This window comes from Suillus fuscotomentosus (assembly GCF_016647785.1).
Source record: "Suillus fuscotomentosus strain FC203 chromosome Unknown F5891scaffold_90, whole genome shotgun sequence".
NCBI classification, from domain to species: domain Eukaryota; kingdom Fungi; phylum Basidiomycota; class Agaricomycetes; order Boletales; family Suillaceae; genus Suillus; species Suillus fuscotomentosus.
In genome coordinates this window covers 155,348-181,567 of record NW_024539602.1, presented here as the reverse complement: position 1 = coordinate 181,567, position 26,220 = coordinate 155,348, and the positions used below count along the sequence as shown (strand labels likewise).

The following is a 26,220-nucleotide window of genomic DNA, read 5'->3' as shown; positions in this document are numbered from 1 at the left end:
ACAACGAGGGCACGGACACAAGCCCATGTCTTTGATAGTCGCGATTAAAACCCTGTAAATTTACGAGTGATTCGATGTTTGATAAGGTCCATGAAGTAACGCACTTTTCTGGATAATCCGCGGAATACGTGAAAATTCGGGAAGACCTCGAAAAAGACCCGTCCGCCATTCTCAAAACAATGCCGTTGTGGTATGCAGACAAGAAAATGGCTTCATCTTATCAGAATGTCCCAGGCTCACGGAAAAATGGAATAAACTCCCTGTGGGCAGAGTGGTGTATGCAGGACGCACTAACCAGCCCGTTTTCGATATGCTGCGGACAGTCTCATCAAAACAGTCTTTGACGACTGTCAGGAAGCTAACGATTTACAATCAGCCGTGTAGACTACGCATGCACATTCAGAGGCACGTACTGAAGGTAGAAACCCTACCAGATGACACGCCCCTGATTGGGTGATGATCGGGCGTATTTTGTCCAAATTACCGAAGTACATATACAGAGGCCAGGCTTTGGCAGTCCCAAAGTTGCTAGATGAGTAGCATCGGAGAAGAACATCAGACCGGCGATGACACGTTCTAGTGAACATCCAGGTTCCTTTTGGAAGCCTCTGAATGTCTGTCTTGAGCTCTAGCCAGGTATCCGAGGTATATAGCTCGTCGTAAATCCGCTCTTCATGGCCGTCTAGAGGGTCCTTCCATAATCATTTGAAAGGAAAAAGATGATATGCTCCAGCTTGCACGTCTGCAAACGCCGGCGTATGACTTCAACTGAGAGGTCGATAATGGAATCCGTGGATAGTATAAGGTAGCGGGTCATTCTCGCTTGTCCTCGTGGGGATACTGATGGTGACGCCAGTCTGAACCCAGTCGTCTGGGAAAGTAACTCTTTTTCCACTCTCATCCATATCCAGTTCTCGCAAGTTCTGCCTTACCGAGAAGTTCTCAAAGTCTTTGCGGTCGAAATCATCCGCTAGAATGACATCTTTGACTAGGTGCGAGACTGTTTTTTCCGATAATAAGTTGCCACCAGAATGCATCCATGACATAAGTCGATAGACAGACATGTTGGGAAAAGGGTAAGGCGGCGCGAAGACTTTTGCTGGAGAATCAGCCTCTTGAGCACTAGTTTTCGGAGATGTTCTGGCAAGTAGTGAGGATTGAATCAACTGATCTGGTTCGAAGGAAGGACGACGTGGATAGAGCCGACAAAGGCCAAACGAGTTGAAGGTGGACTTAAGGGTGTCTCTTAAGGTCAAAAGAACACGTCGAATTCGGGATCGGGCAGGTAGTGAGGCTGTTTGTGATGATGGAATGCCTGCTCTATCGGAATGATTGAGATCGTCCGGCGAAGACCTGATATTATCAAGATATCTCAGAATTCGTCCCATTGGGAGTGCTCGTTCACCTGAAATGATGATAAGAGTAAGTAATTGGTAGATATCTCAGAGGATCGTGGCGCCCAAGCCTGAGAGGGCACGAACCTAAATCATGGTCAGTGCAAGAACCACTCCCCGTCATCTCAACATCAACTTGATCAATTTGGGGCGTCTCCGAGCCAAGGGTGTGCTGCGAGTCTAGCACAGGACTGGACGCACTGCATAAATTGCGAGCTACAGAAATTGGTCCAAGGAGTCTGCTAGGAGTAATCGGTTTAAGATTTGGACGGTCCCTCACTGCGGCTGCATGTCCAGCGAAAGAAATTCTGCGCCCCTGCCAAATTTGATGATTTTTAAATACGGGAAGTTCAGGAAGGAGTCACGACTCACCACGACTGGCTCATCAGTAGTGTTTGCTTTGGAAAAGTTTATCAACGCCTCCTTTGCGTGATCTTGTCGTTTCCGACTCGCCAGACTACTGGCTCTCTTGAAAAAACAACAGGACGCGCGATGCCTACTTAGTCCCCGATTGTCAGTGGTCCTCTCCCAGGAGCAGCCCGGAGCATTGCAAGATACCATCAAAATAAAGAAGAATACACCGATACAAACTTGAAGCACTTTGGAAAAGCGCATGGCAGTTTTGAGCCAGCTAGTACCTGTGTTGCCAAGACGCCTTTCAAGTTCAAGTTACAACTAGTAGTACCATGGACAGTTGGACTTGGATGAAATTTTCTTGAGAAGTTGGCACCAGGATTATGGTGAAAACTTAGAAGAAGCCAATGAATGGTCTGCACCGGTAGGTACGTATTCACTAGTCAAAATTATACAAAAAATGTGACTTGTCTAGCAAATTAATATTTCAAGCGTCCAGCGTTGTGTGATCTACCAATAGACAGACATGATTCACTAGTACTACTGGTATTGCGAGGGCGAGTTAGGAATTGTAACGGTACAAATGGCAATATCATATAAGATGCCATTGAGATATCCATCTCAATCGATCGTCTATGCTCTGGACAAGCTCTAGAAGCATGTAAATGAACGCAAATAATGCCTAAGGTAGCACATACCAGCTATCCGCAGAGCGCATCTCTTTGGCATCATTTAGGATGCCGAGTACAGCATCCGTTCGACGGATAGAAGTCCTGATACTGTCGCGGACTTCAGTAGGACAAGAACTTGCTGAGGCGCCACGACGGGACAATGACAGGCGTTGATGAAACATTTCCATTAAATGCTGCACTTCTTGCTCGGCCTTCGAGAAGTCGCGTTTTGAATCTTCACGCATGGAGCGAGCGAGAGCTTTTCCCCTCTCGAATTCCGAGATTTCCCAGCACGCGGCATGGTAGTTCATGCGACAGCGTTCACGAACTGCTTCCAGGTATTGAACAGCACAAAGAAAGGAGTTTGTGCCAAGTTCTCCCAGAATCTTCAAATACGTATCCCTAGCCTAAACACGATGCAACTCATCAGAATTAATATGAAAACTTGAAACAACGCTTACATTCTCGTTGATGGTGCCCGATGAATCATCGACATCGAAAGGTCTGCCTACCAATCGATTGAATATATGTTGGTCTTCAAATCGTGTGGTCCAACGGGGAGGATCGCAGTGTTTGCTCTGAGGAGAACTTGGAGTCTGCAGCTCAACTCCGTTAAACGGACTGTTGAGGTCACGGCGCGAACTCTTCGAATTGGGTGTCAAAGGGAATATATCGTCATCTGTGTCGTTGGCTGCTGTTTTTTTCATATTTAAGTATTTCTCCCAGTGACATATACTTGTAAGTCTTTCATACCTGATCCTGTTGCAGAAACTAATGAGGGAGAGCTTGGAGTAGAACTCGAATATTGGCTGGGAGTTCCAACAGTGGGAAGATAACAAGAGCGAGGAGGCGTGGAGGGGAGTTTACATGGAGCTTCAGCTTCAAGCTCATTACTGGAAGATGGAGCCAAGTTGAAGTTCATAATTTTCAACTCGTAAGGTCACGGGGATCCTGGAGATCCTAGGTTGAAGTGCTACGACGCCGTGTTCCCGTGCGTGAGGTAAATAGGCTCATCGGAGTTTGAACCTCCTGGAACTCGTGCAAGTGAATACACACCTCTTATCGCCTCACACCAACTCAGTACATATCCTAAACAGGAATGAGCCCAGAGGACCTAGGTTTTATAATTAGAATATAGCTCAAACTGAGAGCAGAGATAGTTTTTTGCATGATTCATTGTGCTTTGTCACCTACTTGACGTATAGATCTACTTCAGCAGCCAACGAGAGAACCAAGTATAGTACTACCTCTCTGCTATGCCGAAACGAAATTTGTTTATTGTTGCAAACCTCGTTCAACGGACGAAGTCGAGCTGCACATATTAAATTGCGAACCTCACTTTACTAATCCGGGAATAACTTAGCACATATTACTTCGTTGAAACTCACTTTACTAATCCGGGAATAAGATAGCCCCAATGATTAATGAGCTACGGAGGCACTCTAGGCTACGCATACCTGAGCATGTGCGTATGGCGTCAGAACTTCTACCCTGCAACAGTACGTCACTAGTCACATAATCAATATAAAAGCTCACCCCTTGAGGTCTGACTCATCTAAATCAACTCCGATCCTCTAACACGATGTTTGATCATGCCCATGCTGATGCATGGGGCGGTGACTCGGATCAACCCTCCATGCTGGCACTTGATCCTGTGACCAGTGATAAGGGGTCGGGATATCCGAGTAAATCTGAGTCACCCAAATCATCAACCGCTGTTGGCAGTGTTCCTGTCAACAAGGAGAAGACTGAGGCTCGCACCCGAAATGAAGAGCACGCGCTAGCCTTGCCTCTGAAATATGAACTTGAAAAAGTATGAAATACTCATTCAAATACGTTGGTTGCAACATGCTCAATGTGTCTTCAACAGAAGATCCTAGTCAGCACTCGCTTGGACAACGTCTTGAAGATGTCTGAGTCCGGGTCGGAAAGTCAGACCTGGCCCGGGGAAGCTGCCACAATAACTCGGAGGACTCGCAGGGCAGTAAGTATTTGCAGCCGCGTTTTTGATTTCATTGTACTGACTCGAATTCATGGAGAAGACAGCTGGAGCCGATCCCAACATCGCCAGTTGTCCGGAAGTCACAGTAGCCACGGTGCAACTTGAAGCTCAAGATTTTTGCACTGCTAGTACTAGTGCTATTAGTACCCACCGCCAGACTCGCAAGAGAAAGGTTGCACTCGCAGGGATCGACATCGTCGACAAGGAAAACTTGAACGTATTTTTGAATGCCACCCCCGGCGGGCCGGTGGCTATTAAGCGCATCTGCCGGGAGAAAACCGGCACTGATTGGCAAACCGTCCTTGATGTTATTGCGTACGGTGAAGAACGAAACAGGCGGCAGAATCAAAACACGGCAAGTACTGCGGAGGAAAAGTAGTTGAGAGAAAATTTACTTACGAATTTTGGGTAACTTTTAATTGACGGACCATCCGAGTCAATAGTCGTCTGCATAAGGACCGACAACATGTGTTTGTATATATTTGTAGAGCGGGAAAATAGTTGTGTTGCTGTGACGTATGACACCTCCTCTGTGCCATGTGTTAGAAGCTAGACACGAAACACGCTCATGAGTCAGTGTTTGGTTGGTGCACCAATGCACGTGACAGACTGGTGAGATAGCGGAATTCCTCCCTGTTAGACACAATGTATCAATACATGACGAGCCAGAACCTGAGATTCAAACATACTGCGGCCACAGAGGTAAGATGTCCAAGCTTGCGCGGCATTGGGTGTGTCATAACCACCTAAAGCCTAGGATGGTATGCGGGAGATAGTGTCTAAAAAGAATTCTTTGGGTCATATATTGTCAATGATTCGAGATGCACGCACAAGAACTTGAGCAGCAGCCGTGGAACCAGGTTTGTGAAAAGCTTGTGACGCTGCATCTGAAAAATGAAGGTCGAGGTCGGGATACATCACACGTGGTTTCTTCAACGGATGTGTAGAAGGTATTGTTCGTTTGAGGAAAAGAATGGCGAGAACGCAATCAGCTACGTTACAAAAAGCTGAAGCCCGTGCTTTTTGGCGTGATGTCTGCATATGACGACACTGAGATTCCAAGGAAAGTTCGCCATGAACTAAGCGAGCACTTACCTTCCGCCATCCCAGGAAATTGTTATGTCCGAGATATCGTTTCTAATCGCAGCCGCTCCGGAACTTGTAGCGTCACTCTGTGCACTACCCACAGCTATCTCTATATGACGCGCAGCTTTCCCGCGCAACGCGCGCCATGCGCGCACCATTCCCGCGCTTCGCGATGTATACGCGCGCGCGCGTTCCCGCGCTTGCGCGCCCTATGGCGCCAGCCATCCAGAAGCATCCATCCACTGTCCACCAAGCTCCCTAGTGCGTATATTTCCATTTCCTTTATTAGCATAGTTCCACCTTTATTTTTATCATGCATTCTCACTCATATATATATTTACATACCTACTCGGTAGCGCTTCGGCTCCGCTTGACCGCGCTTAGGCGCGCTATATAAGCACCAGCAGTACATACTATTACTTACCTTACTTTTCCCTTGAACTTACTAGTTATCACCCACTATTTACTTAGCAGTACATAGTAGAAGTCTATTGGTCTACACTTTGCATCTATCTTTTCTTATATTGCTTTATATCATCACTTAAGCTTAGTCTCTTTTATTTCCGCTTACGCGTCAAGGTAGCTCCAGCGACTAGTGTGATGTAGTCTTTGATTCCATGAAACATGGGGCAGTCCTACATAGTGATACATTGACAGGTAGCGAAACGACACAATCTGTTTTGTATACGCACATCTTCAAGCCCAAACTCTGAAGCTTCTAGAAGGCTCTGCGCATCGCTTGATTGAATCATGACATCTTCGAGATAGTCACGAGTATGGTAAGCCAAAAACTCCTTCTGGCCAGCAGGCCGTGGTCGCACAACCAGGGATCGTTGGGTCTCTTGACCAGTGCATGTTGCCAGAAGTCCATATGCGTGAACGAGTGAATAGACGAGGAGAGAACGGTTTCTATTGGAAGGTAGACGTGAAGATATCTGCCACGGTGGTGCAGAATATCCGAGAGAATGGATTAGATATCACCCGATGACACACAATGGATTCGTAGGTACTCGTGCTCACTTTGACTAGGTCTTCTGAGAAGATGTAGGCACGGGTCTAGCATACAACCCAGTAGATTCGACATCTGAGTCTAGTCTGTCACGGCAGGACATCACGGTAGTCACGTAGTACCTGGCAGTTGGCAAAATCGGAGTGTACTAGTAACACTGTAAATACTGCTTCAATCATCTTCTTTCTTACATGAATTTTCATCAACAGCACCAATTCAAAGTCACGCCGGTATGCAAGTACACCAGCCCATCTATGAGGCAAGCCGTCGATACTAGACGAATTATTTTAGAAAGATGATGCGGCTTGCCACCCGTCTCGTGGGAGACATGTACGTGCGCGTGAATTGTCACGTGATGATATTCGAAAATTTGAACTTACTTCTTCAGTTAGTAGGATCCCGCGCGGGGAAGGCTCAATTGTTTTTCTTAACTTCTGTGGGTGAGAGTCCTGCTACGGCTGGAGGTCTCCGTGCGAACTCTATGACCTCGCAGAAGTACTATAATATAGTACGTTCAACCTCATCACTAGTCTTCCCGACTCTCAGCTGGAAACTAATATTCCTCAAAATGAGCCACACCAAGATGAGGCCTACGAAGGTGATCATTCATCTCCCTCTCGCGTTCCAGTCAATTTTTTGTGACCCAGTTGGTGTTAGCGAACTTCAACGCACAATGGCATCACGTTCCACACGTTCTCAAGTTAATCATCGGGAAAGCTCTCGTCGCGGAAGTTTACCCAAGCCTCTTATGCCTGCCTCAGCAAAGGGCATTGACACTCCAAGTTCATCCTCTGTGACTTCAGCATACGATGGCGATGCTTTCGATTTTGAAGTCACGCTCAAAGACCTTGTCAGACGGTGAGTTCCGCAATAAAAAAACTAGTTGCCTTTGTCGATATATTACTAGTCGTTGCGAAGAGTTCATTAAGGGCCGCGAGCTTGGCGTTATGTTCAAGGATCTCCGTGTCGTCGGTGTCAGTGCACGTGCCTCTTTACAGCCTACCATCGGTTCTATGCTTAATCCTGCTGCCACCTTGAGGAACATTTCGGCGATGCGCAACCCGCCTGTCAGGGATATTTTCTCAGGATTCGAGGGTATCGTTACGCCTAGTGAAATGCTCCGTTAGTCGTTTTAATGAACTAACGTGAAGTTAAATTTTCGCGCTAATTACGTGTTCGCGACAGTAGCTCTCGGACGACCTGGCTCCGGTTGCAGCACGTTCCTATTGCAAACCAGTGTGGGGAATACCATGCTGTACAAAGCGAAGTATGCTATGACTCCTTCACCCCCAAAGATATCGCAAGACAGCATCGTGGAGATGTGATCTACTGTCCTGACGATGATGTCCACTTTCCGACCTTGACTGTAGGGCAAACCTTGTCTTTCGCCATCAAAATGCGTACTCCACATGCTCGGTTCACAGACCAAACCCGTGAACAGTTTAATCGTGATGTAGTTGATATCCTCGTGCGCATCTTCGGTCTTCGTCATGCGCGAAACACTGTTGTCAGTGATGCTGCTATTCGTGGTGTTTCAGGAGGCAAAACGAAAGGTGTCTCGATTGCAGAAGCCGCGACTGTCTTGCTGTGCCCTCGTTAGCGCGTGGGATGAGTGAGGAGGTGAAACGTGTTCATACGATGACAATCTTACATCAGTCGGATACATGGGATATCGGGACCCACGTTGAAGACACAGTCGGCTGGAGTCTGCTGGCACTAGCCTGGCCCTCGTCAACGCGACTCTTCGATGAGTGATGTCACCTGTTCCAGACGTTCAATACTTATCTAGGATGTAGGGGCATTCCTGGCAGGACTCATTGTTCCCCACGAAGGCGGTCTTGCTATCGCACTAACGGAGAAGCTCGAATATATGGTGACGACCATGTTTTTGCCTCTGGTATGGTATTTGAATTGCCACGTGTATAAGACTAATATCTTCGCAGTACTTCGCACTCTCTGGCTTAAATACTAACCCTGGATTATTTGACAATGGTCAGTCCTGCCAATCATACCTCACATTGATCGTTTATGAATCTTTGCGGCAGGCATCACTTGGGGATTCACCTACGCAATTATATGTCTGGACTCTTCTGGAAAACTCACTGCATGTACAATCACCACACAGATAACCGGAATGAGTTGGCGAGGGTCAAACACCGTCAGATCATTGAATAGCTTCAATGCTGCCGCACGACTCGAGGCCCGGGAGTACTAGTATACGACAACGTGCACACCCGGAAATAGGCTAGCAACCGACTTCCAGCTGAGCTTGAGAACAAGGGTCTTGCCAATGCGTCTGCTATTTTACGTGCGTTGTCTTCTTTTTCCCCGCTCCTCTCCGACACCAACGTCACGGTGACTCGGATAATTGAATGTGTACAACCCTATGCACATCATGATTTCATAGATTTGAGCGGAGATCATCGATCTTGTGGGGCTCGCTCAAAGCCGTTCGTATATTATGGAAGTTCTTACCTTACGTTTCATCACATTAGCATTTGCATTAACCTGTTGCAGCAGATTTCGAACCAACTCGAACTTAAAATTGCCCCAAACCAGACGGCCAAGCCAGCCCGTCCCTGAGTTTTCATGACTATCGTACTGTTAAGTAGGGCTACTGGGCGTCTGCGAGCCTTGATGCTGGATTCGGCAGGTAAGTGCGTGCTTGGTCACGATTTATCACGGTAACATTAACGCTGTAGATCAGAGCCTCACATATGCTGTCAGTCACTTGTCTGAATCTTCCGAGTCAACCCTTGTTAAAGATAACGCGATTTTATCGGATGTCCAATATCAAGCTACTCTGACTCGAAACTTAGAATCTTTGAGCCTTCGAGTGACGATGTTCGCTAATCGATGAACCTTGCGAAGGGGGTTCTTGTTCGGTCCGATACGCATTCCCATGGAATTTCGAGTTGTTAGCGGCCCAACACGTCTTATTACGACTCTTACCTCAATTTTTCAATGCAGCAACCCCATTATCAATAGTGGTAGAAGGTAATTTAAAAGTCGCCCCAAACTTTCCGGGCTGGCTACCGCAGTGTAATTTCAAGGTGAATTGAATCTATTATTAAATCGTGCCGGTGCTGAAAGCCAAATCAGGAATCTCCAAAATAGCGCCCATGCCTCATGGTTCGGCCTAGCGGCTGCAATAAAACTTATATGCTGCCACCTGTGGTTGCGTCGAAACTGCCACTAGATTCCAATGCACTCAGGCTCGCACGATGAACAGCCCCCTGACACTTTTATTGACACGTCTGATGATAATGTCGGCCAGAGCAGCCATTCCACCTATCCCCTCGCTGCTAGCTCTCAGGCTGACTTGGCCCGCTACCAGCAGTCCTTATTCAATGACACTCAGGCTGTTTCGTTTTCCCATCACGACTCGGACTTTTACTACCGCGGCGACGCTGTGAATGCGCAAGCGAGCCATCAGATTTTCCTCGCAGACTCTCAATCTTCGAACTCGTTTCCAAACCTCAATGTCGTCAACCCATCAGCGTCACTCCTCCATGACCCGTTTCATTTCGCCCTTGATAATTCACAGGCAGGGTATCATCCGATATACAACTCTTCTGCTACTCCTTACGCGGACTCCGGGCCACCACATTTGCATCCTCCTCGATACCTTTCCGCGTTCCCTCCTCCCATCGTGTCCGTTGACGGGATATCTACTTTGACACCAGAGGCAGAAGATATTCAGCCTCTTCAAATTGGAGAGCCACCGCTGCACCTCGACGAGCCACTACCTCTTGGAGATTCGTTCACCGTCAGTGAGCCTTCGCCTCCCGTTCCTGGTCCATCTGGATCACGCAGTCGCCAACCGCCGGTAAAAGGGTTAGATGTTAGAATTTGGCCCTATCCGCATGCCCGATCAAAGCTGAGGGGCCTCACTAGCACTATGGTGAGTAATCACGATTTACAAATCGTCAATTACTGATGACTTATCAGGGCTCTTCGGGTGTTGCCCCGCCCATGGTGCTCCCACGGACATCTGCCATCGCGCCTTTACAATACAGCGACAAGATCCGAGTCCACCGAAGAATTTTCGAAGAGGCGCGTGTAACGCTCATTCGATCGGCACTCGTAGACTGTCCCTTCTTGACCGAGCAAGAAAGAAAGGAGGCAGCTCTTCGAGCACTAGCTTCAACAGCAGAGGTACATGATAAAAGTAAGCCGCAGTACTTAAAATTGACGGTGTCTGATACTTCCACCAGAGCATGGGGATGGATGGGCTAAAGAAAACCTAGCTGCGTTCTATAAGACCTTCACGGTGACGCCGTCCGCTGATATCACATCAACCTTCAAGAAAGCCGCCCGTGCCGTTGTTCAATTCGGGTACAAACTGCGCCCCTCAATCTGGTCGGAAGAGTCCGAACCACAGTATCAGATCGATACGGTAAAAGACCTTATTGACGACCCCTCATTCCCCTTAAAATACATATTCGGGAATTCATCTGACCTCCAACGCGACCAATCGTTTGCATTCGAACATCCCGTGATAGAGACCGTCCTTCTCAACGCGATTCTGAAACTCGGCTATGTGCCTTTCGTCACAGAACTCGACAGCTTGTATTGCACAGCTACAGTGGCCGTGGAGTGTGTTTTAATGGAGTTAGCGGGCGGGCGGTTTGCAGTGACCATTGATTTTGGGGTGACTAATTTCAAAGCTAAGCATACATTGCTACAGAAATACATCCGAGACTTCATTCTACCCAACCCAGAATTATCGACGCGGTGGCAGCAGTACAAGCTGCGCACTTGTGATAGATTGATAGATATACACAACGCTAACCATAATACTCGCTGATGTTTGATTTTTGTACCTGTATATAATCAAATTCTATCGTGAACCTACTACTCACCGTTTGTTTTTCTCGGATCACTAGTAAGTTATTCGCAAGCGTGATGGGCACACGGCCGAAGCAGACCTGCTACCCGAGACAATCGTACGGGCTTTACACAGGGACAAAGACGACTCTGTCGAAGCATCTCGTCCTCTTTTCCGTTTCCGTTTCTTTGATCAGCCACGAGATAATTTTATCCGATCAACTAGCTTAACTTCCGATCACACCAAGATGTCTTCGTCACACTGACCTCCCACTACTAGTACACGTGCCCTCTAAGCTCCCACATTTCCCTTCGAATTCTTATTAACTCCCTGCTGTTCAGCATCCGCATTCATCGTCGATCAACTCTCTGTGCTTTTGAGGAAGGTATCTACCAATCTGACTGCAGCGGTTGGTTCTGTTCCTCTCTTGACGGCTGCCCAACGCGAACGCTTGCTCAACCCCACAGCGAATTTACATTGGTGTGACTGGAAGGGAGCCATCACAGGTGTGTTTTCCCGCAACGCGCAGGAATTGCCTGATAGGTCGTGTATCATTCAAAGTGTACCTGCCTCGATTCCTAGCGAGCCGCAGACGAGGCGAACATTCACTTACGGAGAGCCTCCAACATCCTAGCGCACCGTTACCACCTCCTAGCAGGCGGTGTGAAGAGGGAAGATTTACGCACATCGTAGTGTCGAGTTGGTCGTAGTTGTCATGGCTGTTCTTAAAAGTGGCGCAACATTCTCGGTTATAGGTACGATCTTTTATATTTCTTTCAGTTCATTCTTGATTTGAGTGAGATCATGCATACCCGCCCTCCTTCTGTGAGATGTTGATATATTGACTGTGAGGCCCCATAGTGACCAACACCGACGACTTTATTTGGCGCATGTTCAGGGCTCGCCGTGCCAAGGAGCTACGCTTTGGCCCGCCTTCTGAGTCTCAAGTCTTGAACTGTAAGACAACCATCATTAGAGCTTCTAGAATTAACTATGGCCGTCAGGGGTAGGATTTGATCACGTCGCAGGGTCTGTGGAAATGCACGTTACACCTCTCCTATATGGTGCTTCGCAGGTCCATGTGCATGCATCTGTTATTTTGTCCGATTCCGTTCGCATGCTTCGTCTGATCGACGAAAATGTATGTCTCAATTCAATTCAGCCGTGGCTTTTACTTATCGATTCATCATGCTTCTTTTTCAGTCCATTGGTCTAGGTTTCGCACCAAACTTTCTGCTAGCCAAGCTCACTCGCGATCTTGAAAAGCGTACTGATCTTTCGGATCTTTCGACCTATCCTCCATCAAGCGGATCACCAGCGGAGGTGAAGCAGTGGTCTCGAAGACCGCACAAACCTTCGTTGCTACCATGAAAAAGCTTAGCAAGAACCCCTCCGCAGTGTCTTTCATAGTCTCTGCTGGATTTGGAATGACAGAAACTTGGTATGAACCTTTATACAACATCGTTACATCTGAGCTGACCAGTCTTGCGGTGGTGGCTGCATTTTTGTTCCAGTCGATATTTTTACAACCAAACCTGCTCGCGAGTTCCTTGACCTTGGACGTCCCGTTATTGGTTGCGAAATGCGCATCGTTGACCCTGTCGATGGCACTACTCCGCGCGCAGATGGCGAGAGCGGCGAGCTTCAGGTTCGCGGACCGATGGTTTTTGTATGCTACTACAAAAACCCCGAGGCTACGTCTTCCAGCTTTATCGAGGGTGGCTGGTACCGCACTGGTGATGTAGGCATCATCGAAGGTGGCTCTATGCACCTTATCGGTCGCATCAAGGACACTGTCATCATCCATGGTGTCACATATAGTATCCCTGAGCTTGAAACCCATCTCCAGACTTTGGAAGGCGTCACGCACTCCTTCCTTGCTGCTACTCCATACCGTATTCCCGGCCAGGAAACCGAAGGGTTCGTCATTTTCTACTCGCCATCTTTCGACCTCGATGGAGCAGACGCACCCATCACGCACCGTGCTTTACGCGATATCTACGTCAAGATGATCACCCAGCCACCTCAAATGATCGTTCCCATTCCTGTGAAGCAGATGGAGAAGACAACCCTGGGGAAACTCTCCCGGTCTCGCCTCCTCATCCTCCTTCAGAAAGGTGGGCTGGCGAAGCATATCGCCCGCGCTGACGAGCTTCTTAGCGAAGCACGCGGCGCTTCCTTTGTAGCACCCTCCACGAAAACGGAAAAGTATCTTGCCAGGATGTATGCAGGTATCCTCAACCTCGCAGACAACGAAGTACCGACGAGTACCAAAGCCTCAAAGCTTGACTGCCACTAACATTATGACGCTACTGGAATCAATATCATGTCACGCCCCGCTGTACATATTTTCCACGCCGTTAGTGACTTTGCATCCAACTTTATTTTGCCGACGTTAACCATTTCCTAAACAGGTATCAAATTGTTCAAGCGACTTGATCGCTTGTGCTAGCGTGATTTACTAGTTCCCAGTATTCTTTTTAGGCAACTAGGACCGGTCTTGGCCAACATATAAAATGTGAGCGGGCTCGGGTTAGTTTTATTCCTCACTCTCATTTTATCTTCATCCCTCAGGGACTGTTCCAGTCGTTCGCTAACCTATTCGAGTTCCTGCCGTTATGTCGCATGTCGAGGGCCAGCAGGACGAGGACGACACGTCGTACGTCGACGGCGAAGGCAGCACATCGCACGCTGAGAATCAGCAGGACCAACCCAACACTCAGCCGCAACAATCTCAAGCAGTAGCGGCACATGTACAAGCTTTGCAGAGACGGAAAATCGCTCAATTGGAGGAGAAGCTGGAGGCCCTGGAGTCGGGCCGCGCAGTCAAGCAAAGGTGTGGCTGCTATCGCACGTAGTATTCAGTTGCATTGCTCACCATCTATTAGGCAAACAATCTGGTATGTTGCTAAAGGAAGAGCAATCAGGCGTGTTGTCGCCCTTTTTGATAGTATCGAGGACCTCGTCACCGAAAACGACAGAAGATATGAGATCGAAGACCAGGAGACTACCATCGAGTAAGTATTTCGCTCTTGGATCGGGTATATTACTCATTAACGTGGTTACGTAGACAAGATCGACTTCAAATAGGTTATACTACCCTAGCCAAAACGCTGCCGTGGTTCTACAAGAAGGGTTCAGAGATGGAGTACGAGGAGTACACGCACATGTTAAAGATGGTTGGTTTAATGATATTAATGGTTGTGTCACGGCTGAGTCTTTCTCTAGCTTCGACAGGGGGCTGATGGCGCTCGAGGAGATGACACCTCGAAACTGAAGACTCTCGTTTCAGAATGGATCAATCGTGAATTTAAACCGGATTCCCCCGTTGACCACGACGATAAGCATTCCCGTGGATTCACCCATGACGTGTGTGGCAGGTTACTCTGTCCGGCAGAGCTTGACTGGAATAACCCAGAGTAAGTAGTGGCTTCGGTATCCTGAGAGACAACGCTCACAGTTCACCAGAGTAAGGGCAGGAATCCGAAATCGCTCAGATGGGTATATCGTCACAGATCTATCATTTCCCACTTACTTGTATGATAAGTACACTTCCAATCCCGACGATCTTGAGGAGGGCCTTTTCAAGGGCAAGATTCTCATTCAGGTTAGTCGCACCGGAGCAGCCTGACAGCAAACTGACTAGTGTTTCAGGCCTACAAGGCTGTGTTCACGTCTCCTTCCTCAGCAAAAGACGTCGAAGGCGACGGCGACGGCACGGATGTCATCAGCAACAACCGACGGGCTAAGAAGTCGTTATCTGGAATCAAGGTCAAAAAACACGTAGCACAGATCATCCATTTGGAGAAAGTCACTCCTCGCTCGCTCGCATATATCACATGTCAAGTAAGTCGTATTGTTCAGTCTATTTTATGATGTATCTTCACTATATACTCGCAGGTGCGATTCGCACTTTCTTCAATTACCTCTTGGCGGTCCATGGATGGCGACTTCGACTACCAACAATTTTGGCGGACCATCGTTGACTTTTTCGAAAGGGCCCCTGGTCGAGAAGCACAGCACAGGGTGGAGAAACTTCTCGAATGGTGGACTAGGTGCGTAACTTTCCCTCCAAACCAAGCCTTGCTAGAATTTCGTTTTCAGAAAAGTATTTGGGAGGAATCGCCGAGGCGAACTTAGCGACGTGATGAAGGCCAATATGTCTGTCAATGCTCTCGCAAGGCAGAGAGCACAACGCGATGACGCTGCGTTTGATTCACCCTAGATATTACTGTGTTCTGTATTATATCTATTGTTTGCCAATTAATGCGATGGTTTAATGATGAATCTAATATTGTGCGCAACTGAATAATTAGAATGATCTCTAGGGCCCAACTCATTGAAGCTCTGTTTCTAGATTCGCCTACCTGTGTTTCTGATGTGGAATTGAATACCCTAATGAATAATACATGAGAAGGTAGAATAGAGATACCCCTTTACCAAATAGTAACAGTGGCATTGCATTGGGGGGGCTGAATCACCGAGGTCCCAAATACAAGCGTGAAGATTTCTTCCTAAAGGGCGAAAAGAAATGCAGAGCGCTGATGCATGGCAGAATATATAACATTGCTCCAAAATACACGTGTAAAGATATCCTCCTCAAGCGCGAAAAGACGCGCAGGGCGATGATGTATGGTGAAATATATAAGGTTCGAGCTTACCCTGCAGATCCGGCTACCTGACTTTAATGGGCTGGATCCAAAAAATATAGCGCAATCATGAAGATATCTGTATTTCTATTCTTCATGTCAATCTTAGAATAAAAAGCACAGACTGTGAGATGAGCGCAATTGAAAGAAATATTCAATTCAAACTCCCACCGATAAATTCTTGAAAGTTGACATTCAACGAACCATCCTAGGAAATCTAGAGCAGATAGCGTCAAAATTCAAAGTAGCACATATTTATGCTTTCGCTCACTCAGTAAACACACCATTGGTTTTCACAAGTACAGTGGCATCTGTTAGTCATCAGATAAAAGTAGAACGTCGTGTACGAGCTCAAAGCAAGACCTATGTTAGTTCTCACGCACTTGATAGACACGTTCCGCTGTTCTGAGGAAATCTAACTTCTCGGGACGCAGTCGCAAGCGGTGTGCTATTGTTAGCCATTTTGGAAATCTAGAGCAGATAGCGTCAAAATTCAAAGTAGTACATACTTGTGCTTTTGCTCACTCAGTAAACACATTGTTGGTTTTTGCAAGTACATTGCATCTGCTAGTCATTAGATAAAAGTAGAACGTCGTATACGAACTCAAAGCAAGACTTATGTTGGTTCTCACGCACTTGATAGACACGTTTCACTGTTCTGAGCAAATCTAACTTCCCGGGACGCAGTCGCAAGCAGTATACTATCGTCAACCATTAGCTACACAAAGAAGGTCGCCTTGAGACTTGAGGCATGATACAAATTGATTATTGGCCGCTTGTCGGGCTGCCACGAAAAGGTATAGCTTATTCACACGCATTCCAAATTGATACATTGCTGACAAACATCGCAAACGTCATATTTGATGCGTTCAAAGTCGAAGCATGAAGGAATTTTTTGTGGTCACGCGCTCGAGTGAATATCTCGTAGTTTGAGAGGATATGGGCATTCGTGTTTACATGTAAATTTGGTATCAAAGCGGTGTTAAAACCAATCTTGATTCATGTAGAACAACCGGTAGCTGTTGTTCCACCTTCCCTTCAAAGTCGAAGCCATAAAGGATTTTTTGGTGGTCACGCGCTCGAATGAATATCTCGTAGTTGAGAGGATATGGCATTCGTGTTTACATTTGAATTTGGTATCAAAGTGGTGTTAAAATCAATTTTGATTCATGTAGATCAACCAGTAGCTGTTGTTCCACCTTCCCTTTGACTTTCAGTTTGAGCGATGATGCGACCTCTTCCTGATCTTGAAGTTTTATAGTGAAATCATGTAAAACTCCTTTCCTATACAAGAGCAAATATGATAATGTGATGCTCGATAACAGAATTATGTTGATTGTTCTGATTATGTACTATATATTGCGATATATCGCCTTCTACTTTCCTCACCAATTCACTGATGTCTAGTCGTACCTTTGTTCTAGGTACAAACAATTGTTAATAGAGATTCGAAACGAATACTGAGACTCGTACCTTTGTTCTAGCGTGTCGTAAAACCTCCCGCGTGTATCGTTCCTCCACAGCACCAGCAAGTTTTGACGTCCAAGTATGCCCGACTTGTGCCATTTACAAGTATGATAGTAGTAGAACTTCACGGGAATGCCAGTGGCTGTGCTCTACCGCATCATTTCTTCGTTCAAGGCAACTCGAATTTGCTCGTACTGTCAATCATTTTGCAAATAGCTGTAATATAGCGCTATATATGGGCTGAACACCTCAAGCGCTAATAGAAACCATCGATACCAAATTCATCAACCGCTGCTGATTACTAGTATTACTGTTCGGCTGCCCATTATGCTATCATCTTTTGCACCTTGCAATTATTGACAATTGTCTATTGCATAACATCTCACTACACGTTGAGCTCTCACATGTTTTTGGCTGCTCGCATGTTTCCTGTCTCTTCCATTACTTAGAAGTTAGATGGAACGCAACTTAGTACCAGAACGCACATCAACGACAATCGCTGCCCATTGCAACACAAACTCACACTCTAGCTGCTGCTGCACAGTAGGTTGAGTGGTGAAGCCGTGGAGAGCTAGTGGTATCTGCTGGATAAGTGCATACACGAGGCATGCTGCATCATGCTGTGTTGTGCACAGCTGTCTGACGTCATAAATTTGGTACCGTTCTACCATCAGAGAACCTGTGAGAAGAAGATATCGTCATATATCGTTATATATCGTAATATATAGGAAAGGTTTTCGTCACATTGTAATATAAAGTGATATAAAGCAATATATGACCATGTAAAAGCACCATAATCAGCATAATCCCCAGCAAGAACTCACCGGTTTACTGATGACCTGTATTCCCGTATCCTCTGACACATCTGATCAAAATGCCCCTCCGCAGCGTTTTAAGGATTTGAGCAAGGTTCTGGCAGTTCGTTCGAGGCGCCCTAAAAAGAACGGACTTGGACAACACAACTCGACAACTACCGAACATGATGGAGATGGCTCCATCCGTGCACAAATCACTGGCGCCTTTTCTTTTCCTTCACCGGTAGTACACTCTGAAAGCAGCAGAGACTCAAGTCTCGAATCCACCAATGTTCCATTCGCTAGATACCCTAGGGGTGTATCCCTTACCCGCGAAGCTTCCGACATGGCTCAGCTGGCATTGCCCTTGATACAGGATATTGCAAGTGCCATTCCACTTGTCGGTGCTCCAATGCAAGCGGCTATCGGTGGATTATTGGCAGGCCTTCAGGCTATAGATGTGAGAGCTTGTATAAATGCGAGGAAGTTTCTTGATTTCAAACGTTGCTGCAGAGACATAGCCAAAATCAGTCGGACCTCAATAGCCTGATTTTACGACTCGATCGACTGAGCCGCGAATTGTGCAATGCCTCGCCTTCCTCGGATCCTGCTGAACAGTCCAGAAGAGATTCCTTTGTTAGGTATTCACGTTATCGTTGTATGCTCGGGTTCACCTGACATCGAGTTGCACCCAGAATGCTGCAAGACACCTCAGTCCGAGTAACAACATTGCGTGGGCGTTGTCTGGCGTTTAAAAATGTCACACAAGATATTGCCGGATGTTTTGTAGAAATCGACCGCTATCTGGCGGAGTATTTGGTTGTGTTCTATTCTTTAACGAATGCTCGCATTCACTCACTATTCTGTTTGGTTAGTGGTCGTCCCAAATGCAAAGTCGACGTGAAGTACACGAAATGTTTGTGATTCTACAGAGGGAGCAGGAGGATCGTCAGAAATTCCTGATGACGATCGAAAGCCTGGTCGCCCGCGCACAGTTCTCTGTAGGACCGACTGCCACGCAATTAATCGGAACTGCCACACGTGGCTGTGTGACATTAATAGATGCAACAGGTCACCAATATCCAATACCAGTGGACTTCTGCACCTCATTTGAGGTACGGTATTCACCAGCAAAAATCTATCTTGCAAAAGCATACTCATTAAGTTCTCTTCAGCAATTCAATGATATGCTCAAAGTTCTTTTTAAACGCAACTCGATTGAAGCTCAAATCCAGAGACAGTATATGGAGAGCGGACAGTACGATTTGTGTATTGACGAAGGCATGCAAGTAATCCGACTTACAAATGATGAATGGTCAAGACTTGAAGTGGGCACGAAAGTTGTTATGAGGGTCATCATTCAACAGTGGACGACATCATCCTCTGGAGTTTCCTACAGATGTTCTTGTGGGACGGTGAATCCCCTTGGCGTTGGGTCTATCGTATATTCGCTTGAACAGCAGGCTGGCTCCTCGATTGATTGGTGAGTATGTTTCAAGTCTTCTAGGTCCTGACCACGTCTAACAACAGGCAGTCGAAAGTGCGGACGAAGGTTTCAGATTTCTCGTGTATCTTCCCGTGAAAACCGGTGCACTAGTGCTCGTTCGTCTAACATTGACTTCGATTGCACAACTGACGCAGGGACGGACCTTATTCGCAATTTTCATGTCCAGCAAACAGTATGTCAATATGAAACTGTAATCTTAAGCTGAACACTTAACAGTGTTTTGCTTTCAGGAGTTCTCAGTGCGTGATTTTGCCTTTTGAGTTGCTTATCCGACGTTGATCACGGTGCCAGTCTGTTGATGAGGCGTTCCAGTGTCTGTGGGGGGACTGCAACCACATAATTTTCGGCCATCAAATTTCTCGTCACCTCCTTGAGTTTCACGGCGTTTGGGCTGCGGGTATCACGCGCGTAATTTGCTTGTGGAATCACTGCAACAAGGAGCTGATGAAGACGTACCTCGTGCGACATGTGCAAACACATCTGATGATTAAATTTTCTTGCGACACCTGCCCCAAGGCATTCTCGCGCAGAGACGTCTTTAATCACCACAAAATAACTTGTACGGGTCTGCAGCGGTAGATGTCAGTGTCACGACTTTCTCTTGCGTATGACTGACACTGATTGTGCGATTTCAGGTATTGCTTCGGTATTTCGAATCTTCGACCTAGATTCCGGTGTGCCTGGTCTACAAAGACTTCTTACTTCAATAGTCTTTTTTGCTCCGGCATCACGGTGTTGATCCATGGTGTCTTGGTTCAGCTAGTGCTTCTATCGATGTTCGACGTTTCAGTCTCCCTAGCCACGAGACCACGTTCAGAGTAGCAAGATGACTGTGATCGCATCAAATTTTTGAAGTGCACGCTTGGTTTCAATACTCTTTTGCCAGTGGTACCGCGAGCAAGTTTTGTCATTTCTCTAGTTATGCGTCCGATGTGTTCAGGCGCCCTGCTATCTACCCATAAACGCCGACTCAGCATTGAGACTGGAACCCGCAATTCACCCTCGATCATTGACCAGTCAGTCTAACACAAATCGGTGTAAGAGAAATTGAAGGAGGCTAGCCTGTCGGCTGAAGCTGAGAGCTGTTCATGAGGAGTGAGAGTGGCAGGTCTCGTAGATCCAACGACCGGAGACTACGGTAGCTACCTTGAGATACGATGTGACGGCGACACGCTGAAGGGTAATTTGCGATGATGTGCTACTTTAAAACAAATCGAGTCAGTGTCCTCTAGATTATGAACGAACGAAAACAATCGTTCCTTCTACAGATCTCTGCAAGTTGGGGCGTCCGTCATCGCAATAAAACTCACCTCGAGCTCCCATCAATCACCTCATACCCCAAACAAAAAAGTCATGACTGTCATTAAAACCGAAAGCACACAGAAAGGCACACCTGCATAAAATACGTATATACTCAAGTAAAAAGAACGCATAAACAACGACAAGAAACGCAGATCAACAATTTGACGCGAGCGTGACAGAGGAGAGAGAAAGAAAAAAAAGTATAAAATAATTGTAATGCGATGCGATGCGTGGATGCGTGCATGAACGGGTGGTATGGGGTTGGGTTGGGTGGGGTGATATGCTATAGCGAAGGATATGGAAGTATAAAGTTGAAAAATGAATGCGTTGCGTCAAAGAGAGCGAGGGACAGACAGACAGATAGACGAGACACCCGAACCGTCCAATGCATGCACATTCCACACCGTAAATACCTGATACTCGATACGTTTGATCCATTGCAAATAGCACATAGGGAAACGGGAGTGGGAATAGAAAATACGCACTCCTCACCCCCTCAATACTTGCTTATTCTGGTTTCATGCGATATATCACGGCAGCGGCCGCGACACTCAGGACGAGGACGCCAATGGCAGCTGTTATCGTTGTTGATGCCGAATGCAGCTACGCTCGAGGCGTTAGTACCAGTGGTTATATGCACGTGGAAAAATACTCACCCGCTGCGTCACCTCCGTCTGCGTCTGCATTTGTAGGTGCACTTTCTGTCCCACAGTATCCGTACCCCCGGCATCGGTGACAGATGATTCTGGAGTGAGAGGTTGTACGCCCTCGTGCTTCTCCAACTCGCCCTCTACCTTCAGGCTCGCTTCCCACAATCGACGGTCCAGGTGAAGGAGATCGTGATCGACCTGCATCGCTGTTCAAAATCCCATTTCCATCCTTGTGCGCATCATCATCCAACTCGATGGAAGATACAGACTGGAGACCTCGAACGTCTTCGTCTTCGCGCTTTCCCCCGACCAGGATTAGAAGCAACGCTCACAGGACTTGGAGGCGTCACCAGTCCTCCACCTGAAGGGTTCGTCCCGTTCGCGGTATGCAGCTTGAGATCACCGTTTTGAAGTCTTGCATGCGTTTGCGCTTGTACGTGCGAGGCAACGACAGTCGATACCCGTGCGTCTAATCCGTTTTCTAGCCCCTCAAAGGCCCGGCGTAGCCGTTCACGCTCTACCCCCCATTCTTCTTGCGCTGCGCTCCATTGCCCATCTACACCCTTCTTCCACTCTGCCATCAACGCAGTCAACCCTTCCGCAGGATCCGGTTGCTGCTGTTTCTGTGCGCGAAGCTGGGCCTCTACCGCGCTTTCTACGGCCTTGGCGAGTTGGGCCTCCACAGCTGCAGCGATCTGCGTCTCGAACTGCTGGTCTGCAACCAGCGCCTCCAGCGCGGTGATCTTGTCCTGCAACACAGTGATCGTGCCCTGAGCGGTAGCATGTTGCGCCGCTAGGGAATGGTTGACTTCTACAGCGTTATCTATGCGTCCGCTAAGAGCTACTAGCCGTGCTGAGAGCTCGTCTAGTGCAGGGTGCGATGGCTGTGGTGAAGGAGATCGTGGTCGTGGTCGTGATGTCGAAGGTTCAGTGTCCGATGCACGGGCATGCATAAGCTCGTCCTCGTCCATTCCCATCCCCGATGGTTCTGGCGTCCGCGGCCTACCCAGCTCCTCCCTCCTCTGTGCACGCTCCCTATCCTCCTCGCTCTCGTCCTGTTCTTCGCTCTCGTCCTCTTCCTCGACGCGCTCCAACTCATGCGGGGTGATTGTACGAATGCTAGATCCGTCGTCATCGTCTTGTCCACGGCGACCGCGCTCCGAGTCTATGTTCATACCATTGTCGTGCTGGGAACGTGCGGATGAAGCATGGATGAGGTCGCGGAGAGCTGCAACCTCGGCCTTAATGGCCTCGTGCTCTGCAAGCATGTCCTCGAGTGCGCGGACCTTGTCGACATGGCTTGCGAGGCTGGCTTGGGTCTCGTGCAGCTCTGTGCGCAGCTCGGAAAGGGCAGGGTGCTCCGGGGGAGGTGCAGGAGGTTCTGGATTTGCGGGCGCGGCAGATGTGGGTGCGGGCGCAGAGTTTGCAGAGGTTTGTTGTGAGCGCACGGGAGGGAGTGATTGAGGGAAGTGCGGTAGGTTTTGGGGCTGTGGGAGTGGAGATAGTCAGTATGTATGGATGTAGAGAATAATGAAGGACGGACCACCGAGCCACCGAGCGTGTCGTGAATATCATTCATCACAGTGCTTAGGGAGTGCAGTTCTGTACCGGTCTCGCGACTCTTCTGGAGTTCACCCTGAAGCCTACTTAATATGTGGTCAAAGGTTAGGCCATTTTTTCCCGGTGGACGCATACTGCCGCCCATACCGCCGAGCTGGCTCTGTAAGGCAGGGCGGCGCTGTGGATGTGCAAAGCTGAAGTTATTACCACTTCCAGATGATGAAGTGGCGGGAGGAAGGACGGAGGGGATATTGGGAGGAAGAGAGGTGGATGATGGGATGGCCTCTACGCGGGCAGCGAGGTGCGCATCTTCGTCTGTGAATACGCACATGACGCGTGCAGCGACTTTGTGGTGGATTGTGGTCTTGTTGTCTTCACCAATGATGTCGATACCGAATTCCTGCGAAGAGGTTGGGTGGGTCAGGCGGGGGAAAAGTAAGGGAAAACATACCACGATATCATCATTTTTGAGCTCAAATGGCTCGGATTCGGCTCCTTCTGGACTGAGTCGCTCGCCGTTGATGAACGTGCCATTAGAACTTTTCACGTCTTTGATGTATATCTTCCGCCACGTCCGTCAGTCTTCCCCCTCGAAAACAGGGAACAAAACACACCTTTCCACTGTCCTCCCAAATCTCTGCATGTTGTCTGCTTAGTACTTTTGAGTCGAAATAACCGTTTCTCTCTCCTGGGATTGTCTTTGTGTTTGTCTGGCGCCCGATCTTTACGCGCTGGCCATTGTGAAGGGAGATATGTTTTGGGATAAAAGTGTCGTTTAGAGGATAGAGGTAGAGAGAAGGATATGGCGGGTGTACATGTGGAGAGGAGAAGGGTTGAGTCGGGGCCATCGCTGCTAACGGCGGTCAAGTAAATTATCGTCAATCCCTTCTAGCCGCATCCCACATCCCACTTCAACGCTTATGTAATAATTACCTAATTTATCCATCCTCTGCGCACGAACCGGTCAACGTTCCTCGTGCCAAGTATCAAGCAGACATGCATGTTTCATTTCTGATACACATTCATGAGCGGCGTTTTTGGCGAAACAAACCGCCAGCCAGTTAACTGGAATTGACCAATTGCGAATATTTTAACATTAAATATTTAGGAGCGTGGCCAGGTGAGTTTTTCCCATTTCATCACTCTGGCGCCCCACTGACATTGAGCAAGTACCAACAATATTGCTCAGGCTCTCGCTAGCCCGAGCACGCAACCATTTCTCTGTCTACGGGAAGATAAAATACAGAACAAACGCACAGACCCCTCAGTGGTTTGAATGACGAAATTAACTGCAACACGACCTCCAACATGTGATACAAGCAAGCCTCGAGGCGCCTATAACTACGCTGTGCAAACTTTGTCATTATCAAATATATGGACTCAAACAGCTCTCCTCGTAGGCAGATTCCATTAGGACGTGAGAATGAGACCCCTCATAACCCTTCCGCTTCATCTCTGACCAGATGGTCTTCTATTGCGGGTTGTGATTGAGGGTTGTGTAGTAGCAGAAGGCTGTCCTAAGGTGAGCGGCACTGATAACTCCTGAAGATCACAATTTGATTGATATGTATGTCCAAGACCTGGTTCTATCTTTAGGAGAAGTCAGAATGATAGCCACATTCTGTCCTTCCGCCACAGACGTATCGCTCTCAGAATACCACCAGCTCGTGAGTGGTATATGCTAATCTTTGTCTATAAAGGCAAGATGCTTCCCTTTGTCACACTCAGATGTGGTTCTCTTCGTGTCTTAGGACGATTTGCAGCGTAAACGCGTGCTTACGGATTCGACGGCTTTAACTCACGTGACCGAACTGTCAAGATGCGGTCCCGTCCCTTGTGGCCTTCCCTACAACTAACTTCACTATGGACACACATGACAAGGGCGCCAACTACGTTGACTTTTACCCTGCCTCGGATAGTAACTCGTCACGCCAGGTGATGACCGGACTATCAAGATTTGAAACTACCTTGGCAAAAGCTGCGTGCAAACGATGGAAGGACATACGAACGACCCAAGCTTTACTGGATTCTACCCCAACGTGCCCATCAGCAGCAGCAGTGAGGATGGTACCGTAAAGATATGGAATGGCAATACCTGAGAACACCCTCAGCTATGTACTCGAGCGCGCATGGTGCGTCTTGCTGCGCCGAGATGCGAATGAGCTGGCTGTCGGTTTTGATGAAGGTATTGATGTGATCAAGGTCTATCTCTATCGCTTACACGGAGGTGGAAGTGGGGGGACGAGTTAAGGAAATGGCCATCCTGATCACTTTCTCAAGTATCGTTCTCGATGTTTATGCTCACGGCCAATTATATGTCGTTAAACCTTGTCGTGATATGCGGCTATACTTTTATTCCTTCGTGATTCCGTGAACAAGGTGTCGAGGTCGGATATTCTGGGATCGAAATACTCTGCGCAGACTGCACCCAAAGTTTTGCCAGTTCTGTTTGTGAGCGGCAAAACTGGCCCCAAGGAATCCTACTAGGCCAGCAAGTATGCACATAATTACCCGTCTCTCTTCGCTGGTAGACTCTCGGATGCCCAGGTCGACTATCTATCCCCGAGGAAGTTTTGGACCACTCACCAGTTCGTTCTGGGACTTCCGCAACTTCTACTAGTAAAGTGGCTAGGCACATATCCGACCTTACGCCGTAACGGCGCTACTAGTGCCGGCACCGCGCTGCAACGATTCGCGTCAAGTGCCAACGTTTGGGGCATGGAACATCCCAAAAACATTTCCATGCCGACCAGATACTTCTATAGTGCGCGTGGTTTTTCTACCAAGTCTGTTCGAACAGATAGCCTTTGCGCACAGTATCACAGATGAGTCCAGGGTGAAAGGACGGATGAGTCAGCTCGTGAACAAAAGTGATCAAGCTTGTTCCTACTAGACAGTAAGACTGGTCGTGGAGGACGGCGCTGACAATGGTAGCTTGGGTATA

General features: G+C 47.8%; 10 protein-coding genes across 10 annotated transcripts; 7 read left to right on the top strand and 3 right to left on the bottom strand.

Annotated features, from left to right (window-relative positions):
• Positions 1–764: 764 nt before the first annotated feature.
• F5891DRAFT_1195968 (uncharacterized protein) lies at positions 765–3,341 on the bottom strand (the record flags this gene model as incomplete). The annotated part of the gene is made up of 6 exons (XM_041368218.1): positions 765–1,405; positions 1,482–1,710; positions 1,767–1,890; positions 2,447–2,826; positions 2,881–3,113; positions 3,173–3,341. The coding sequence occupies 6 exons, from the start codon at positions 3,339–3,341 to the stop codon at positions 765–767; spliced, it is 1,776 nt and encodes a 591-aa protein (XP_041219406.1).
• Positions 3,342–4,001: 660 nt separating this feature from the next.
• On the top strand, positions 4,002–4,800 carry F5891DRAFT_1195967 (uncharacterized protein; the record flags this gene model as incomplete). Its single annotated transcript, XM_041368217.1, has 3 exons — positions 4,002–4,232; positions 4,290–4,403; positions 4,462–4,800. The coding sequence occupies 3 exons, from the start codon at positions 4,002–4,004 to the stop codon at positions 4,798–4,800; spliced, it is 684 nt and encodes a 227-aa protein (XP_041219405.1).
• A 391-nt stretch (positions 4,801–5,191) lies between these two features.
• Positions 5,192–6,557, bottom strand: F5891DRAFT_1065233 (uncharacterized protein). The gene is made up of 4 exons (XM_041363072.1): positions 6,528–6,557; positions 6,082–6,464; positions 5,473–5,577; positions 5,192–5,440 (listed from the first exon to the last, which is right to left on the bottom strand). Exons 3-4 carry the CDS (start codon positions 5,495–5,497, stop codon positions 5,220–5,222), a joined length of 246 nt encoding a protein of 81 aa, XP_041219404.1. The 5' UTR covers positions 5,498–5,577; positions 6,082–6,464; positions 6,528–6,557; the 3' UTR covers positions 5,192–5,219.
• A 477-nt stretch (positions 6,558–7,034) lies between these two features.
• Positions 7,035–8,116, top strand: F5891DRAFT_1258293 (uncharacterized protein; the record flags this gene model as incomplete). The annotated part of the gene is made up of 3 exons (XM_041370067.1): positions 7,035–7,374; positions 7,424–7,642; positions 7,702–8,116. Exons 1-3 carry the CDS (start codon positions 7,085–7,087, stop codon positions 8,114–8,116), a joined length of 924 nt encoding a protein of 307 aa, XP_041219403.1. The 5' UTR covers positions 7,035–7,084.
• Positions 8,117–9,721: 1,605 nt separating this feature from the next.
• On the top strand, positions 9,722–11,326 carry F5891DRAFT_985553 (uncharacterized protein; the record flags this gene model as incomplete). The annotated part of the gene is made up of 3 exons (XM_041377612.1): positions 9,722–10,420; positions 10,468–10,687; positions 10,734–11,326. The coding sequence occupies 3 exons, from the start codon at positions 9,722–9,724 to the stop codon at positions 11,324–11,326; spliced, it is 1,512 nt and encodes a 503-aa protein (XP_041219402.1).
• A 920-nt stretch (positions 11,327–12,246) lies between these two features.
• On the top strand, positions 12,247–13,646 carry F5891DRAFT_1152963 (uncharacterized protein; the record flags this gene model as incomplete). The annotated part of the gene is made up of 4 exons (XM_041365176.1): positions 12,247–12,304; positions 12,352–12,488; positions 12,551–12,788; positions 12,839–13,646. Exons 3-4 carry the CDS (start codon positions 12,715–12,717, stop codon positions 13,644–13,646), a joined length of 882 nt encoding a protein of 293 aa, XP_041219401.1. The 5' UTR covers positions 12,247–12,304; positions 12,352–12,488; positions 12,551–12,714.
• Positions 13,647–13,965: 319 nt separating this feature from the next.
• On the top strand, positions 13,966–15,572 carry F5891DRAFT_985551 (uncharacterized protein; the record flags this gene model as incomplete). The annotated part of the gene is made up of 8 exons (XM_041377611.1): positions 13,966–14,183; positions 14,236–14,364; positions 14,418–14,526; positions 14,576–14,766; positions 14,816–14,954; positions 15,002–15,193; positions 15,248–15,402; positions 15,452–15,572. 8 exons carry the CDS (start codon positions 13,966–13,968, stop codon positions 15,570–15,572), a joined length of 1,254 nt encoding a protein of 417 aa, XP_041219400.1.
• A 2,682-nt stretch (positions 15,573–18,254) lies between these two features.
• On the top strand, positions 18,255–20,816 carry F5891DRAFT_1065230 (uncharacterized protein). Its single transcript, XM_041363071.1, has 9 exons — positions 18,255–18,717; positions 18,771–18,898; positions 18,953–19,076; positions 19,133–19,372; positions 19,433–19,740; positions 19,792–19,936; positions 19,995–20,003; positions 20,056–20,345; positions 20,400–20,816. The coding sequence occupies exons 1-8, from the start codon at positions 18,298–18,300 to the stop codon at positions 20,341–20,343; spliced, it is 1,662 nt and encodes a 553-aa protein (XP_041219399.1). The 5' UTR covers positions 18,255–18,297; the 3' UTR covers positions 20,344–20,345; positions 20,400–20,816.
• Positions 20,817–21,958: 1,142 nt separating this feature from the next.
• F5891DRAFT_962430 (uncharacterized protein) lies at positions 21,959–24,124 on the bottom strand (the record flags this gene model as incomplete). The annotated part of the gene is made up of 4 exons (XM_041375895.1): positions 21,959–23,203; positions 23,260–23,676; positions 23,728–23,838; positions 23,891–24,124. 4 exons carry the CDS (start codon positions 24,122–24,124, stop codon positions 21,959–21,961), a joined length of 2,007 nt encoding a protein of 668 aa, XP_041219398.1.
• Positions 24,125–25,139: 1,015 nt separating this feature from the next.
• Positions 25,140–26,105, top strand: F5891DRAFT_985548 (uncharacterized protein; the record flags this gene model as incomplete). Its single annotated transcript, XM_041377610.1, has 3 exons — positions 25,140–25,334; positions 25,656–25,727; positions 25,764–26,105. 3 exons carry the CDS (start codon positions 25,140–25,142, stop codon positions 26,103–26,105), a joined length of 609 nt encoding a protein of 202 aa, XP_041219397.1.
• Between the last annotated feature and the right edge of the window lie 115 nt (positions 26,106–26,220).